Consider the following 13,255-nt stretch of genomic DNA (forward strand, 5'->3'; position numbering starts at 1 on the left):
ACACGACTTGATATAGAACATGGAGGTCCATGATCTAAGGCAGGTGTCGCTCAATCTCTCTCCATGCACATTGAGACTGAGTCCTTCAATACAGGGAAGTCCAGGGAATGCGTATCCCTGTGAATTCCCTGTGAACAGAACACAAGAAATTTCAGGTAGGGGTCTGTGCTTATAATTGGGAGAGGCGGTCAAGAGCCAGGGAAGGGGATCCTTGTCAGTCCACCCTTCAACAGTTCCTACCATTCCCTCTGAGGAAGCAGCACTCGTCAATAAATCAGCAAGCGGTAGTGCAGACCTTAAAATTACATGGAAATTTTACCATTTTCTCTTGTAACATACAAAAAGTGGAGGGAGCGGTCTGCTCTCAAAGATATGCTGTTGACAATTAAAGTTTCAGAAGCACAAGGGACAAAGAACTGCCCAAAATCTCAAGATGAAGGCTAAAGTTAGATTTCTTTTTAAAACACCGCCCCTGACGGTACCTCGGTAATGTTATTGCACCTGCTCTAACTGTGGGTAATTTCCTATACCCACAGTCAGTGCAATAAAGGGGCACAATAGACATAGCAATAGCTTCAAACTTAACTATAAGATTATTTTTCAAGTAGCTTCTCCAACTATAATACCTTAGCTTCTAGAAGAAGTAATTGCTGCAAACATCTGAAAAGTCGAAATTCTATGCAAGAACCCAGGAGATTAACACAATTGAACATAATAGCTCCTTCCAAACCATTTCCTACGGACTGGGCCACAAAAAAAGCCTTAAGACAGCTTTCCAAATATGTTTTATTTATTCAATGAAGAAAATGCTATTCGAAGCTCTTGTATTCCTTTCACACAGAAATGCTTCACTGAGCTTTAAGGAAAGCATTTGTCTGGAGGTGCAAAATGAGTAATCCCTCAGCTTCCAAAAAACGTAATTGTCACAAACATCTGAAATGTTAAAATATTATGCAAATGTCTTTTGTAAAGATACAGACAAAAACCTTGAAATAAACATCACTTCAAACTGGTCTCAGAATTCACATTTTAAAAATTAATACATACGCATATGCTTGTGGATGCATAGAGTATCTCTGAACAGCAACAGTGGCTGTCTCTACAGAGATAAAAATGGAAGGGAGTTTTACTGCTCAGAGTGCATCCCTCCTCCCTCCATGCTCTATATTTTGTATTATGTGCATGTGTTAATATTAATCTATACCTAAACAATTAATTTAATTAAACATGGTCTCTTCAATAGGCAAGCCAACTCATGAATCCCAGTCAAGGTGGACAACCTTTCTCTCCAATCAGTATTGGAGACCAGCCTTCTCCCAAGCCTGGACTTAAGGTACAATGTAAAACAGAAAAGTTCCCTGCCTTCTTTCCACACTGACCATCAGCTGTGCTGGCATTAAATGATACAGTGAAGGTAAGATGCTGTCTCCCGGCTGTCCCCACAGGGTGGCTAGCCCTCTGTCCCCAGGCTCCAGCCTTACCCAGCATTCTTCCAGCCCCAGAGAAGTCCACTGCTTTTCAGATGTGTCTCTCTGATATTTTCCTTGTTGTCCCCACCTCTCCACCCTTATGATTAAATAGCTTTTTTAAAGAGCCTACTATGCACTCTCTTCTTCAGTAACCCCATAATGACAAAGGGAGACGATTTAAGCTCCTCTTCCTCTGGACCCTGGAATGCCAATGGAACACACTGAAGTCGCTAGCTGTGTGACCTTGGCAAGTTACCTAACCTCTCTGAGCCTCAGCTTTTCATCCTTGAAATGGTGGCAGTCCTTATATCCTCAGAGGGATACAAGAGACATTGAATGAGCTCAGTTATGTAAAATGCCTAGTGTAATACCAACACACAGCAGGTATGCAATAAATGTGAGGTGACATCATCATCATCAGTAGTATTAAGTGGTTCTCACTACCAAAGGACAATGCTTTCAGCCTTCCCAGGCACACACACATTTCCAGTTCTCTGTCTTAGGACCTCCTTGCAAGCAGTATGCAAAAGTGGAAATAGGGGACTTTAGAGTCAAAGAGGCTTTATCTTGAGCGAATCCTTAACATCAGTTTCTCCAACTACAAAGTGAGGATAAGTATGCCTTCCTTGCCAGACCGGGGCAAAGATTACCAATAATGTATAAAAAGCACATGGCCCATAAGAGCTCTCTATATCTTGGCCATTTTCACTGTACTCCAAGGGGGCTTATCTAGTCGCTGGCCTTTCCCTCTTCAGCCTCCACATCTTTTCTCAGCCTGCTTGTCCCCTCCTGCCCCGCCCCATTACCATCTCCATCTCTGGAAACTTCCATGCATCTTTTTAGTTCCAGATCCATCTGAGAGCTTTTGTGAAGCTTTCTTTGACCACAATGGCTTTTCCAACCTCTGAACTCATAAAGTATTTATCTCCTGTAAGGAAACAGGAGGTAGAAACCCAGAGGATTCCAAGATCTTTCCTCTGTGGCCATTGTTAGGTCTACCAGCAACTAAGAAGTCAGGCAAATAATACGCAGAAAGAACTCCAATCACATGGCCAAAGATCAGGTTCCCAGTGGACTCCCTCGAGCTCACTGCACTATGATCTGTGTTGTCTAGGAGGGGTTACTTGCCCTTCCAAAAGTCAACCCCCTAATGCCTTATTAAGGAGTGTCTCATAACATAAAATGGTCAACTGGTTCAGACAGATTAAGGCACACTGGGGCTTCTAGCATGTGGACAGGCAGGTGAGCCACTGGACACATCAGCTGACGTTCACAAGAACAGCTGCTGTTTCCATCTCCCGGTGGGCCTGACTCCAGCTGCTCCTACATCCATTCAGTGCAAATCAGACTGAGCCACTTCTCTCTATAAATGCTGGATGGCCCAAGCAGAGCTGCTAGGATACAGCCATCTCCTTAGCATGTCTTCCAGGACTCTTCACAATCCGACCCCAACTCCCTTTTCAGGATCATCTTTTGTGGCAGTCACCTCATGCCTTTTGCTGTGCCCCAAGCCCACGATAATCTTCCCTGCCTCCTAGACCCCCTCTACTTGGAATGTCCCTTTTCAACTTCTTTACCTAGTGAATCCCTAGTCCTTTAAAACCCAGCTCAGATGCCCTCGCCGGCAGAGCTCATTCCCCAGTTCTTTCGCCAGGCTTCTTTTGCTGAGCTCCTCACATAGGACTGCCAGCTGCTACTCCTCACTCCCCCAAAAGATGGTACGCATTATAGGTCACGGGTGATTTTACAGCCCCTATATCTATCCAGCATGGTGCCTGATAAGCAATACATTTTATTTAATAAACTGATGAAAGAAAACAGAAATAAATGAATGAATCAGGCTGCTTCTAACAAAAGACACTGCCATTCCCAGAATTCCCCATCCATGTGGGGAAGTAACTCTTGGTTGGTAAGGGACTACACATGTCAACACAGCCATGTTTGCAAAAGTGGGCACTCATGGGTGTGGGAAAGTACTGTGTGCAAAATAACAATGTTTCCCTAGAAAACATTACGACAGAGGGGTATTTCATTTTTGTATTTTGTGTTTTCACCCTTCTACACTCTTGTACTGGTCTGACTTGGTAATTTTTAAAAATATATCCTAATTAGTTTTTAATGTAGTAAGTTGCTATAATCCTAAGCGTGAAAAGTCCTGTGTCCAGCAGCCACAGTTCCTCTTCGAAGTACCATCCCCTGGACTTTTCCCTCTGGTAATTACTGAGCAATCTATTTTCACCTCTAGGCCTGTTCATTTTCTGGCTAATTTTGTTCCTTTACATCGTATGATTTTCAATGACCAACATGCAATATGGGAATCAGCCTAGTAGGACTTTCCTTAGAAGGTTCACAGAGAGGTGCTAAGCATAAGTAATAGATCGATTTTTAAACCCAGATAGAATGAGTCCATATCATAGGACCCAGGAAACCCTATAATGTTGCTTTATAAAGAGAACCAAAGAGCTTCCTGATCTTTGTCATTTTCTATAGGAAAATGCCTCACCACGTACATCCTTTCCTTTGCCTTTTGTAGTGGGACATGTACACTAAAAACTACACTAAAATACACTAAAACGGACAAGGTTTATAATGCCTTCAGCTTCTAGGCTTCTCAGGACTAGGTCAGGTGGCCCATCCCCAAGGCCTGGCCACAGGGATGAGTCAGAAAAGTGGGGAATGCAGAGTTAGATCAGGGAGAACTGCTCCATGCCTGGTGAACTCAGAGCCACACCCTGTTGGCCACCTGCCCTGTGCTGGGACTGCTGGGCTGTGGACAAAGGAGAGGATGCCAGAACTACCTATCTTTTGGAGAGGAGCAAAGTATATAGTAAGCATAGGAGGCAGATGAGAGATTCTGGAAAATCCCAAGGAGGTTTTAAGTACTCCAAGGTAGGCTGGGGCAGCCCTTGGTCAGTCCTTCTTTGCTGGGGATCAGGGGAAGGTGCTACCGCGTGGGGCCTAGGGCAGTGGCTCCACAGGGAGGAGAGCAGCTTTCAGATGCCTGCCTTCCTAAAACTACTCTCCCTGCATCTCAGAAGCACCCAGCTGGTGTGTATCCTTCAGGACAGCAAATCCAGTTATTTGTCTATTCTGTGATATATTTATAAAGTAACGAATGGACCGTTCAACTAAGTTTGGGCCTCTGTCTACCCACAGCCACCTCCTCACGTGCACCCCTCAGCTGGAGGCTGTTGACGGGGCTGCAGCCTTCCAGCCTCGATTCCCCTGCCTCTGCCAATTCCCCTACTCTTCTCCTTCCCCCGCCCCTCCCCCCGGTTATTTGGGAGATTAGAGTTCATTAATTAAATCCTGTGCTTAGATCGAACTGTAACATTATTCCAATCACATTTATCTTGCAGGCGGCGGAGGAGATGGCAGCCTCGCTGGAAACGCGCGGGGGAGCCTGAGCCCGCAGCCGGAGACGCACAGCGCAGCGCACTCCATCTCGGCGCCGCAACGCAGACCCTCCATCTTCCCGCTCAGCCTCGGGCCCGCCTGCCCCGGCCTTGGGGGTCCCACTTCTCTCGGGGGCCCCGGCCCGCCCGCACACCTCCCCCCTGCCCCCGTGGCTCCGCGGCTCCGTGGCCCGGTCCCCTCCCCCGCCACACGCGCTGACGCGCGCGAACACACACGCACTCAAACACCCTGACGCGCCAGCGAGCTGCTGGCTGCTCAATGGACCGATTTCCCCGAGGTTCCTGATCCCAGCCCAGCCCGGGATGAGAAACTGCAAAATGGCCCGGGTCGCCAGCGTGCTGGGGCTGGTCATGCTCAGTGTTGCCCTGCTGATCTTATCGCTCATCAGCTACGTGTCCCTGAAAAAGGAGAACATCTTCACCACTTCCAAGTACGCCAGCCCGGGGGCGCCCCGAATGTACATGCTCCACGCGGGATTCCGGTGAGTGAGGGCCTCCGAGCTCCCTCGGGCATCTGGTTTATGGGGTGTGGGGGAGGGCGATGAGGGGGGGGTTGGGGTTCTCCTAGATACTTTGGGCAATAAACTGTGTGGTCCTTCCATTCCTCTCTCCGGTTCTCCCTCCCTCCTCCCTTATTTTATTTATTTAAACCCAAAGCCCCTAAACTCCGTTGTACCAATCGATGTGATTGCATTTCTCCTATGCTTCCTCGACTCCCCCTCCACATTTCCAAAATGAGGGCAGGGTTTAAGGAGAATGATGGTGGAGAGAGCAGCAGTGTGAGCGCTTGGGAAGGGGAGGTGAACCGGGAGATGGATGTGTGGGAGGTGAGCGCCTTTCCTGGGCCCTGTCCAAGGGCTCCAGGCTGGGCTCTGGGCGATCCAGAGGCACTTTAATGGCGCAGGCGCCTCACTCCCCGTGCAGCCTCCTCCACTCCCCTCCCTCACATCAAATGTTGTGCGGGTCTATTCTTACCAAGCCCCTGGGGCATTCTACCTCGATCCTTTCACCCAGGCCGCCAGCCCCCCACACCCCCCGTTTTCCGGGATTTCTGCAATTCCCCCGCGCTCCTAAGGGCCTCCCCCCCTCGTCCCAAGTCTAAGCCACAGCCTGGAGCAAGGCTGGACTGGGCAGGGGGCAGGCTCCAGGCGCAGCTTGGCGCAGCTTATGGGGAACCCCTGCCCCTACCTTTGACCCCCCTACGAGCTCTCACAGCAGGGCCTCCCGAAGGGCGGCTGGCAAATTCAAGCTGCGATGCTGTGGTCCCAGCTGGGCCAGAGGTGCAAACCCTAAAGCAGCCCCACTTGGGTAGAAGAGCAGGGCGGGCCGGTAGCTTCTGGGGTCCCCAGTCAGAAGACAGGGGAAGAATTCAGACCTAAGCTCCGGGAAGGAAGAGGTTAAGGCAGAAGCCACCCCTAGCCTTCCCCTAGGTCTCCGGTTTCTCGCCCTTTCTGAAAAAATCAATTCGCCCGGGCACCCGCTCGCCGGGCGCGGCCGCTGTCCGCGGTGCTGACTCCTGGTCCTCACCACGCGCCCGGCTCGAGCGGCGCGCCGGCTGCAGCCCGGCTCTCCTCTCCGCGAGACGGCCATTTTATGGTCTCCCGCACCCTGAGGGATGGACAATGGAGACGGGGTTCCCTGGCTGTTTTTCTTCCTCCCGGGTGTGTGTGGCGGGGGAGGGGGGGCAGAGGGTGAGCCAAATGACAGGGGGCTCGGGGTGGGACGGAGCCTGAGCGTGCGCCAGCGGCCCCGCCCCGCGCGGACGTTAATGGCCAGCTTGGCTTCCCCCCAGCTGAGGCCAGCATGTTTGTGTGCCCACGCTCCTCTCCAGGTCACAGTTTGCGCTGAAGTTTCTAAATCCGTCATTTGTGCCCATTACGAATTCTCTGACCCACGAACTCCAAGAGAAACCTAAGTGGACATTTAATCGGACAGCGTTTTTACATCAAAGGTAGGGTAGCGGGGGAAGGTCCAAAAGTGTTTTTGAATTCTGGAGCTCAAAAAAGAAAACAGAACAAAATAATCCAAAACAACAAAATTCTGTCCCCAGCCCTGAGATATATCTGCATTGTCTTCTTGGCCTGACTATACAAAGGCTGGCTGGTAACCCTTTTTTATGTATGCAGTGCGCTCTCATAAAATAAAATAGTCAGGAAGACCAATTTGAATGGAAGAAAAAATATATTTCCAATATCCTCCCTAACTTGGTCTTAGTTGAGCACCATATAGTTAACATGCATGGCTAATACTGCCAAAGCCATCTATTTTTTTAAAAAAGTTAATTGTAAAAAGACTACCCAATGCATTTTCATTCCCCTACTGAAAAAAAATTTTTTAATAAAATAGTATTATCTCATTGAAACACAGAGAAAATACTATGATCCATCCCTGTCAAATTACTATGAAAATCTTGGCCCCAATATATGCAGGTACTTAAGTATGGTTTTGTTTTGGTTTTGCCTGTTTGTTTTCATTAAACCTTGACAGCTTTTAATAGATTGTAAAAGCTACCCAACATCATTCTTATTAGTTGTCAGTAGCAGCCTTCTTTATACATGAAGGAGTTGATGAGGGGTGGGATGGGAGTTAGCAGTTGAGGTTTTGGTTTTGGGTTTTAGGTTGTTTTTGTTTTTGAGGTGGGGAGGAAGGATTAGATTTATTCAAATTTATTTATTCTCCTCAGTGATTCTGGTCTACTTTTAGCACCCCAGGTAAGTCATTACTCCTCCCTTCTTGGTGGGGTTATGCTGCTAAATGGAATGTAGGCCATCTAGTGTATTCATTAGGGGTGTGAATACTTATTTTAAATACATATGTTACCAATCTATTTAGGAGATTGTGTTTTGGTCATAGCATTTCTAGTTATTGCCCTCTCTCTTTTTTATTTTAATGACAGAATTAAAACAAATTTAGTAGATATCCATGCTGTCATGAAAATGTTACTTAAAAAGTTGACATACTTTTTTTACATAATCATGTGATCATGATTAAAACTTTTAAACCACTGTTTAATTAGAAATTAGTCTATGACAATAATTAATTCTAAAACCCAGGAAGTGCCTTTTTAACTATTAGGTTTTTAATCCAATATTAATTTTATAGAAAACCTGGAAAACTTTAATGGGTACAACACGTCATACCTTTTCCCAAAACATATTTCTTATTCAATAAAAATATTCTTCCCATACTAGGCCATGTGACCCAAATAACCAGCCAGAAAAATATTTCTTTCTCAAAACTCCCTCCTTTCAATCCATGTATTAGGTAATCTTTAATTTTCCCAGAATCATTTTAAACTTACTTTTACCTTTGGAACAGCTTGTAAAGAACAGTATTGGTAACTTTGGAAGTTTTGTATTAAAACTTTCAGTTTTGTATTAATGCTGCTCTATACTTTGACAAATGAAGTAATTTTTTAAAATTCTAGGTAAAGCAATGATGTGCAAAGCATTTAGTTTTAATCCTATTTTTTATTGCAAAATGTACAGAAAATTCAATGTGATTTCTTAGAACTGGAGAATCTAATAGCAAAGTAACATGTTACTAGTCTCTTTTAAATAATTTAAATAGCTGAGACTTTAAGAGATGCTTAATTTTACTTAAAGCTCAACATGAAAGCAACCTGAAATTAGTACTAAGTATCACCCTTGCCTTGTTTATTTGAATTCTCAGTATACACTTTTTCAGTATTTACAATAGCCTCTTTTTCTGAGGATTAGGTATCTCCAACTAAATTGTGTTTCTATATAATCAAGTAGAAAAATATTCCTGTTTCATTATTCAAAGGACCTTAATGAGATTATCATCTCATTTCTATTAAATATTCAACTACACCCACTGCCATTATCATTTTCATATTTTAATAATAGATAGTACCATACTGACTCATATCTATTTGGCTCTTATTTGGACACCAGTGATATCTGATATTTCTTGAACACTGCAGTCCAACAGCAAACAAGTAGTCCCCAGTAACAGACTCTAAGTCACCAATATTTGTGCATTAATGTGAGCTTTTTGAGGCCTTTGTAAATTGTCTCCCTGTATTTTCTGACACAGTTTGGCCTGTGCCTTTTCCTTAATCAAATACGCTCTTCATGTAGAGCAGAAAACCAAAGAATGGCAGCTACAGCTGTAAGTTATAACAGTTACAAGACTTGAAGTATTAAACACACAACTTGACTGAGAGAGTAACACATCTGTAGGTTCTGAAACAGTCTCCCCACAACAACCACAGTTATTATGAATGTATAATCTTTCTTGGATTCATTGTGCCTATGATTATTGTCTGAATGAAATGGCAGCATAAGACATAAGATGGAAAATCAATTTTGAATGGGATGCATTTAATGAATTTCTTTTTATTTTAGGCAAGAAATTCTTCAGCATGTCGATGTAATAAAAAATTTTTCTTTGACCAAGAATAGTGTTCGGATCGGACAACTGATGCACTATGATTATTCCAACCATAAATATGTTTTCTCTATTAGCAATAACTTCCGATCACTGCTTCCAGAAGTGTCACCCATTGTGAATAAGCATTATAATATCTGTGCTGTGGTTGGAAATAGTGGGATCCTGACAGGGAGCCGGTGTGGACAAGAAATAGATAAGTCAGATTTTGTTTTTCGTTGCAATTTCGCCCCTACGGAGGCTTTCCAAAGAGATGTTGGAAGGAAAACCAACCTTACCACCTTCAACCCCAGCATCCTGGAAAAATATTACAACAATCTTTTGACCATTCAGGACCGTAACAACTTTTTCCTCAGTTTAAAAAAGCTCGATGGGGCCATTCTTTGGATCCCTGCATTTTTCTTCCACACTTCAGCAACTGTTACCAGGACATTAGTTGACTTCTTTGTTGAACACAGAGGTCAGTTAAAGGTCCAATTGGCTTGGCCTGGGAATATAATGCAACATGTCAACAGGTGTGTATATTTTATTGCCTTTAACTCATACCCCACCAGATGGCAAATCAATATTGTAATCTCTTGGGAGTGGGAGCTATCTAGTTAGTTGTTGTGGTTAGCTTAGTATTTTAGCGCAAACTCCTATGTTTTGTAATGAATGGATGAACCATTCTAGGTAAGAAGTTCAATCTCCTACCCCTAGTTGGTCATCAAGTGTCAAATGGGGGAATTGGTGGTTCACCAGCCTCATCTCTCTATTCTCTGTCCTCTACCTTAGTGGAAACCCCCACGAGCAGTCATGAAAATCATTAAAGATTAAGAATTTTCTTTAAATGGATAGCTATGTCCCAATAAAGCCAACTGCTAAATTAAACAAATCAAGCATTTTTTTAAAGATGGAATTGCCTTAAAATGTTCTCTATTTGATAATTAGGTTCTTTTATAGATGTCCAAAATTAGACAAACACCTAGAAAAATCATAAATTGCATAATCTGTCTTTGTAATTTTGGATTTCAGTGCCAGAATATGTGAATAGTATTTTATGAGCTCATTGTTATCCCTTGTAATTTGATGGACAGATTGACCAGAAATGCAATATTTTCGTCTAGTCTGATGAGTCTTAACTCTGGCTGTACATTAGAATCACTTGGATAACTTTTTAAAATACTGTTGCCTGGGCTCTATTTTAAGAGATTCTATTGTAATTTGTCTGGTGGAGGAGGAGGGTAGGAGATGGCACTTGCTATATCTTTATAACTCCCCAGATGATTCTAATATGCAGTCAGAATTGGAAACCACTAATCCAGGGGCATTTTATAGAGCAAGATTAGTTGTAGGATTTTTTTTTCTTTAAATCATCTGAACAAATTGCCTCAACTCTAATTTCCCCATATGCAAGGAGCCCAAATGTCCTAACTTACTGTCCAGATATTACAAGTTACAGTGGGTTCTGGGAGGCCTGGTGAAAACAGGGAATTCCAAAGATTTTTATCTCATAGTAGATTTTTCCCATCTGGTAGTCCTCTAAAGTCTTCCAAATTTAAGATCTGTTTAGTTGACCTCTCATAGAAGGAAGAATCGTTGTCTGACAAACTGGTATGTATCTAACAGGTAGGGTGACATCATCATTTAGTCCAAATGGAAACGTTTCTTTGAGGGAGAGAGGATGTTAGTAATCATTACGAGGAAGACAACAGACAAAAACTGGGACTGTCCCAGTTTCCCAGGTTCTATGGTTGCCTTTTTAAGAGGTAATGCCTCCCAACTCCTAAGTTTAAAGGTGGACTAAGGTACAAAGAATAGGAGTTATTTACCCAGCGTCACTGTCCACAAAAGGGCAGACCCAGAATGAGAAGCTGGCCTCTCCTGTGATCTTCTGACCTCATCATTTTGCTCCCCTCTTGCTCTATTTAAATTCAGCTGTATTGCCACCAGTCATTCTAACTCCTAAGTTAGAATATTAAAACCAAGACTGAATGTTTACATTTCAACTGGAATGGGAAAGGATTTTCTTAAAAGCCTTCAAGTAGTGAAGGAACTGTATATGCTCAGAAACTTCAAGAAATTGGCCTTTGTGGCCTACCCTGCCCCCAACCTTTCAGAAGGCCCAAAGTGTTAGCCATAGTGTCCCACAGCCACGCAGGCTTGAACCAAGCACCTGGGTTCAATAAAAACTTGAAGGAAATACAGTCCATAGAAAACTGATTCATGAACAGTTTAATTCTGCCCACACAGCCAATGAGAACACACAAACACACACACACACACACACACACAGCAGTCTCAAATATTTGGCAGTGTTGGAAAGTAGGCTTCAAAATACTAAGTATGGAAGGAACAACAACCATAATTTAGCTTTTTTTAATTCAGAAAGTGTATAAATACTTTCCTTAGGTCCTGACATGGTAAAGAAGGACTTGGGAAGCCCTAGTTAGAAAACAAAGGAGCAGGGAATATGATTTTTTATAAGAGGGTATTAAAAAATAAGGCCCTACAATCTTGCCAAGCCCAAGAAGAAAGGTTTAATCTCTAGGTTTGGGTAAGGAAGTGACACAGGTCCCTTTAGAGTAAACAACCCCCTCCCCACTCCCAAGGCCCCTTTGTGTAGGAGAAGCACAGTCATTCTCATTGGTGGGCCTCTGTGGTGTCACCAATGTGTCAGAGCCACCACTCTCTAGGGCAACCCAGAGGCAGAGCTGGCTTCAAACATATGCCACCTGTGTCTCACACAGAAGCCCGTTCTTAGAAGGGCATGGCTCCTGGTTTAATAATCTGCTACAACCCACATTTTCATTTCTCACTTGGTCTCACAAAATATATATGTGGTCCTGCCCAGAGGTGTCTTATGGTCTAAAAGATAGATTCAAAGCAAGTACTATCAGAGTAGCTTGAACAAACTGACCTCCCAGACAGTCAAATGACCTCTCTGATTGAAACCTTCAACACTGGCCTCTGAATCCACCTATACTTATTGTTCCACAGGTACTGGAAAAACAAACATTTGTCACCCAAACGGCTGAGCACAGGTATTCTCATGTACACCCTTGCATCAGCAATATGTGAAGAGATCCACTTGTATGGATTTTGGCCTTTTGGATTTGACCCCAACACAAGGGAAGATCTTCCATACCATTACTATGACAAAAAAGGAACTAAATTTACCACCAAGTGGCAGGAGTCCCACCAGCTGCCTGCTGAGTTTCAGCTGCTGTACCGAATGCATGGGGAAGGGCTCACCAAGCTGACTCTGTCACACTGTGCCTAAGAACTCCGAACAGAAAGTGCCAAATGGTGGCTTTAAAAGTGCCCCAAATCCAACTGAGTAGTCATCAGAATAGAACCCTAGAGAATTTCTTATAAGGACTGTCTGCCATTTAAAAGGAAAGATGTCTTCTCCCTCTTTTGTACTGTTCTTTTAGGGTCTTGGCAGGACATATGCATTGAAACCACATGATTAAAACTTGATTGATAAAGGGAATGTTGCATTTGGAACCATGCTGCTAATGAAATGGTTTGAAGTATTTTCATGTTTGTATTTTAATAATAAACTGCCTCCTGTTTTTTATGAGGACTAGAGCTAGAGTATCTGCAGCTTTGCTCAGATATAGTCTTCATAATGGGAGGCCTCTAGTCTACTTGGGCAGAATTTCATTTTTCTTGTATGGGATTGGGCTCTTCAAAATGGAAATGTAAAAAATTGGTTTGCATATCTCATTTCTCCCTCTCTATCCCCCCCTTCCCCTCTCTCCCTCTATCTCTTTGTCTCTCCCTACAACCACGCCCTCCTTCCCCCACTGCCATGGAGTTTAATAATTTGCTAGGAATCATAGTGAATTAGCTTTGCTTGTATGTGTTGCATCTGTATTTTTTTGCGTTCAAGGCTCTGGGCAACTTTGACGTTTCATGACAAACAGAGCAAATCATGATGGATCTTCTTATGATTACTTTGATAAGAAATGC

The 13,255-nt window shown here is 43.8% G+C and overlaps 1 protein-coding gene across 1 annotated transcript; it reads left to right on the forward strand.

Moving 5' to 3' along the window:
• The first annotated feature begins 5,188 nt into the window (after positions 1 to 5,188).
• ST8SIA3 (ST8 alpha-N-acetyl-neuraminide alpha-2,8-sialyltransferase 3) lies at positions 5,189 to 12,560 on the forward strand. The gene is made up of 4 exons (XM_016223499.2): positions 5,189 to 5,367; positions 6,717 to 6,836; positions 9,256 to 9,813; positions 12,278 to 12,560. Exons 1-4 carry the CDS (start codon positions 5,189 to 5,191, stop codon positions 12,558 to 12,560), a joined length of 1,140 nt encoding a protein of 379 aa, XP_016078985.1.
• Positions 12,561 to 13,255: the final 695 nt, after the last annotated feature.

Source organism: Miniopterus natalensis, chromosome 7 (genome assembly GCF_054644295.1).
Source record: "Miniopterus natalensis isolate mMinNat1 chromosome 7, mMinNat1.hap1, whole genome shotgun sequence".
Classification (NCBI taxonomy): domain Eukaryota; kingdom Metazoa; phylum Chordata; class Mammalia; order Chiroptera; family Miniopteridae; genus Miniopterus; species Miniopterus natalensis.

Coding starts and splice junctions, on each gene's coding strand:
- ST8SIA3 (XM_016223499.2), top strand. CDS start 5,189: ATGAGAAACTGCAAAATGGCCCGGGTCGCCAGCGTGCTGGGGCTGGTC. Junction 5,368..6,716: donor ATGCTCCACGCGGGATTCCG/GTGAGTGAGGGC, acceptor GCTCCTCTCCAG/GTCACAGTTTGCGCTGAAGT. Junction 6,837..9,255: donor ACAGCGTTTTTACATCAAAG/GTAGGGTAGCGG, acceptor TTTTTATTTTAG/GCAAGAAATTCTTCAGCATG.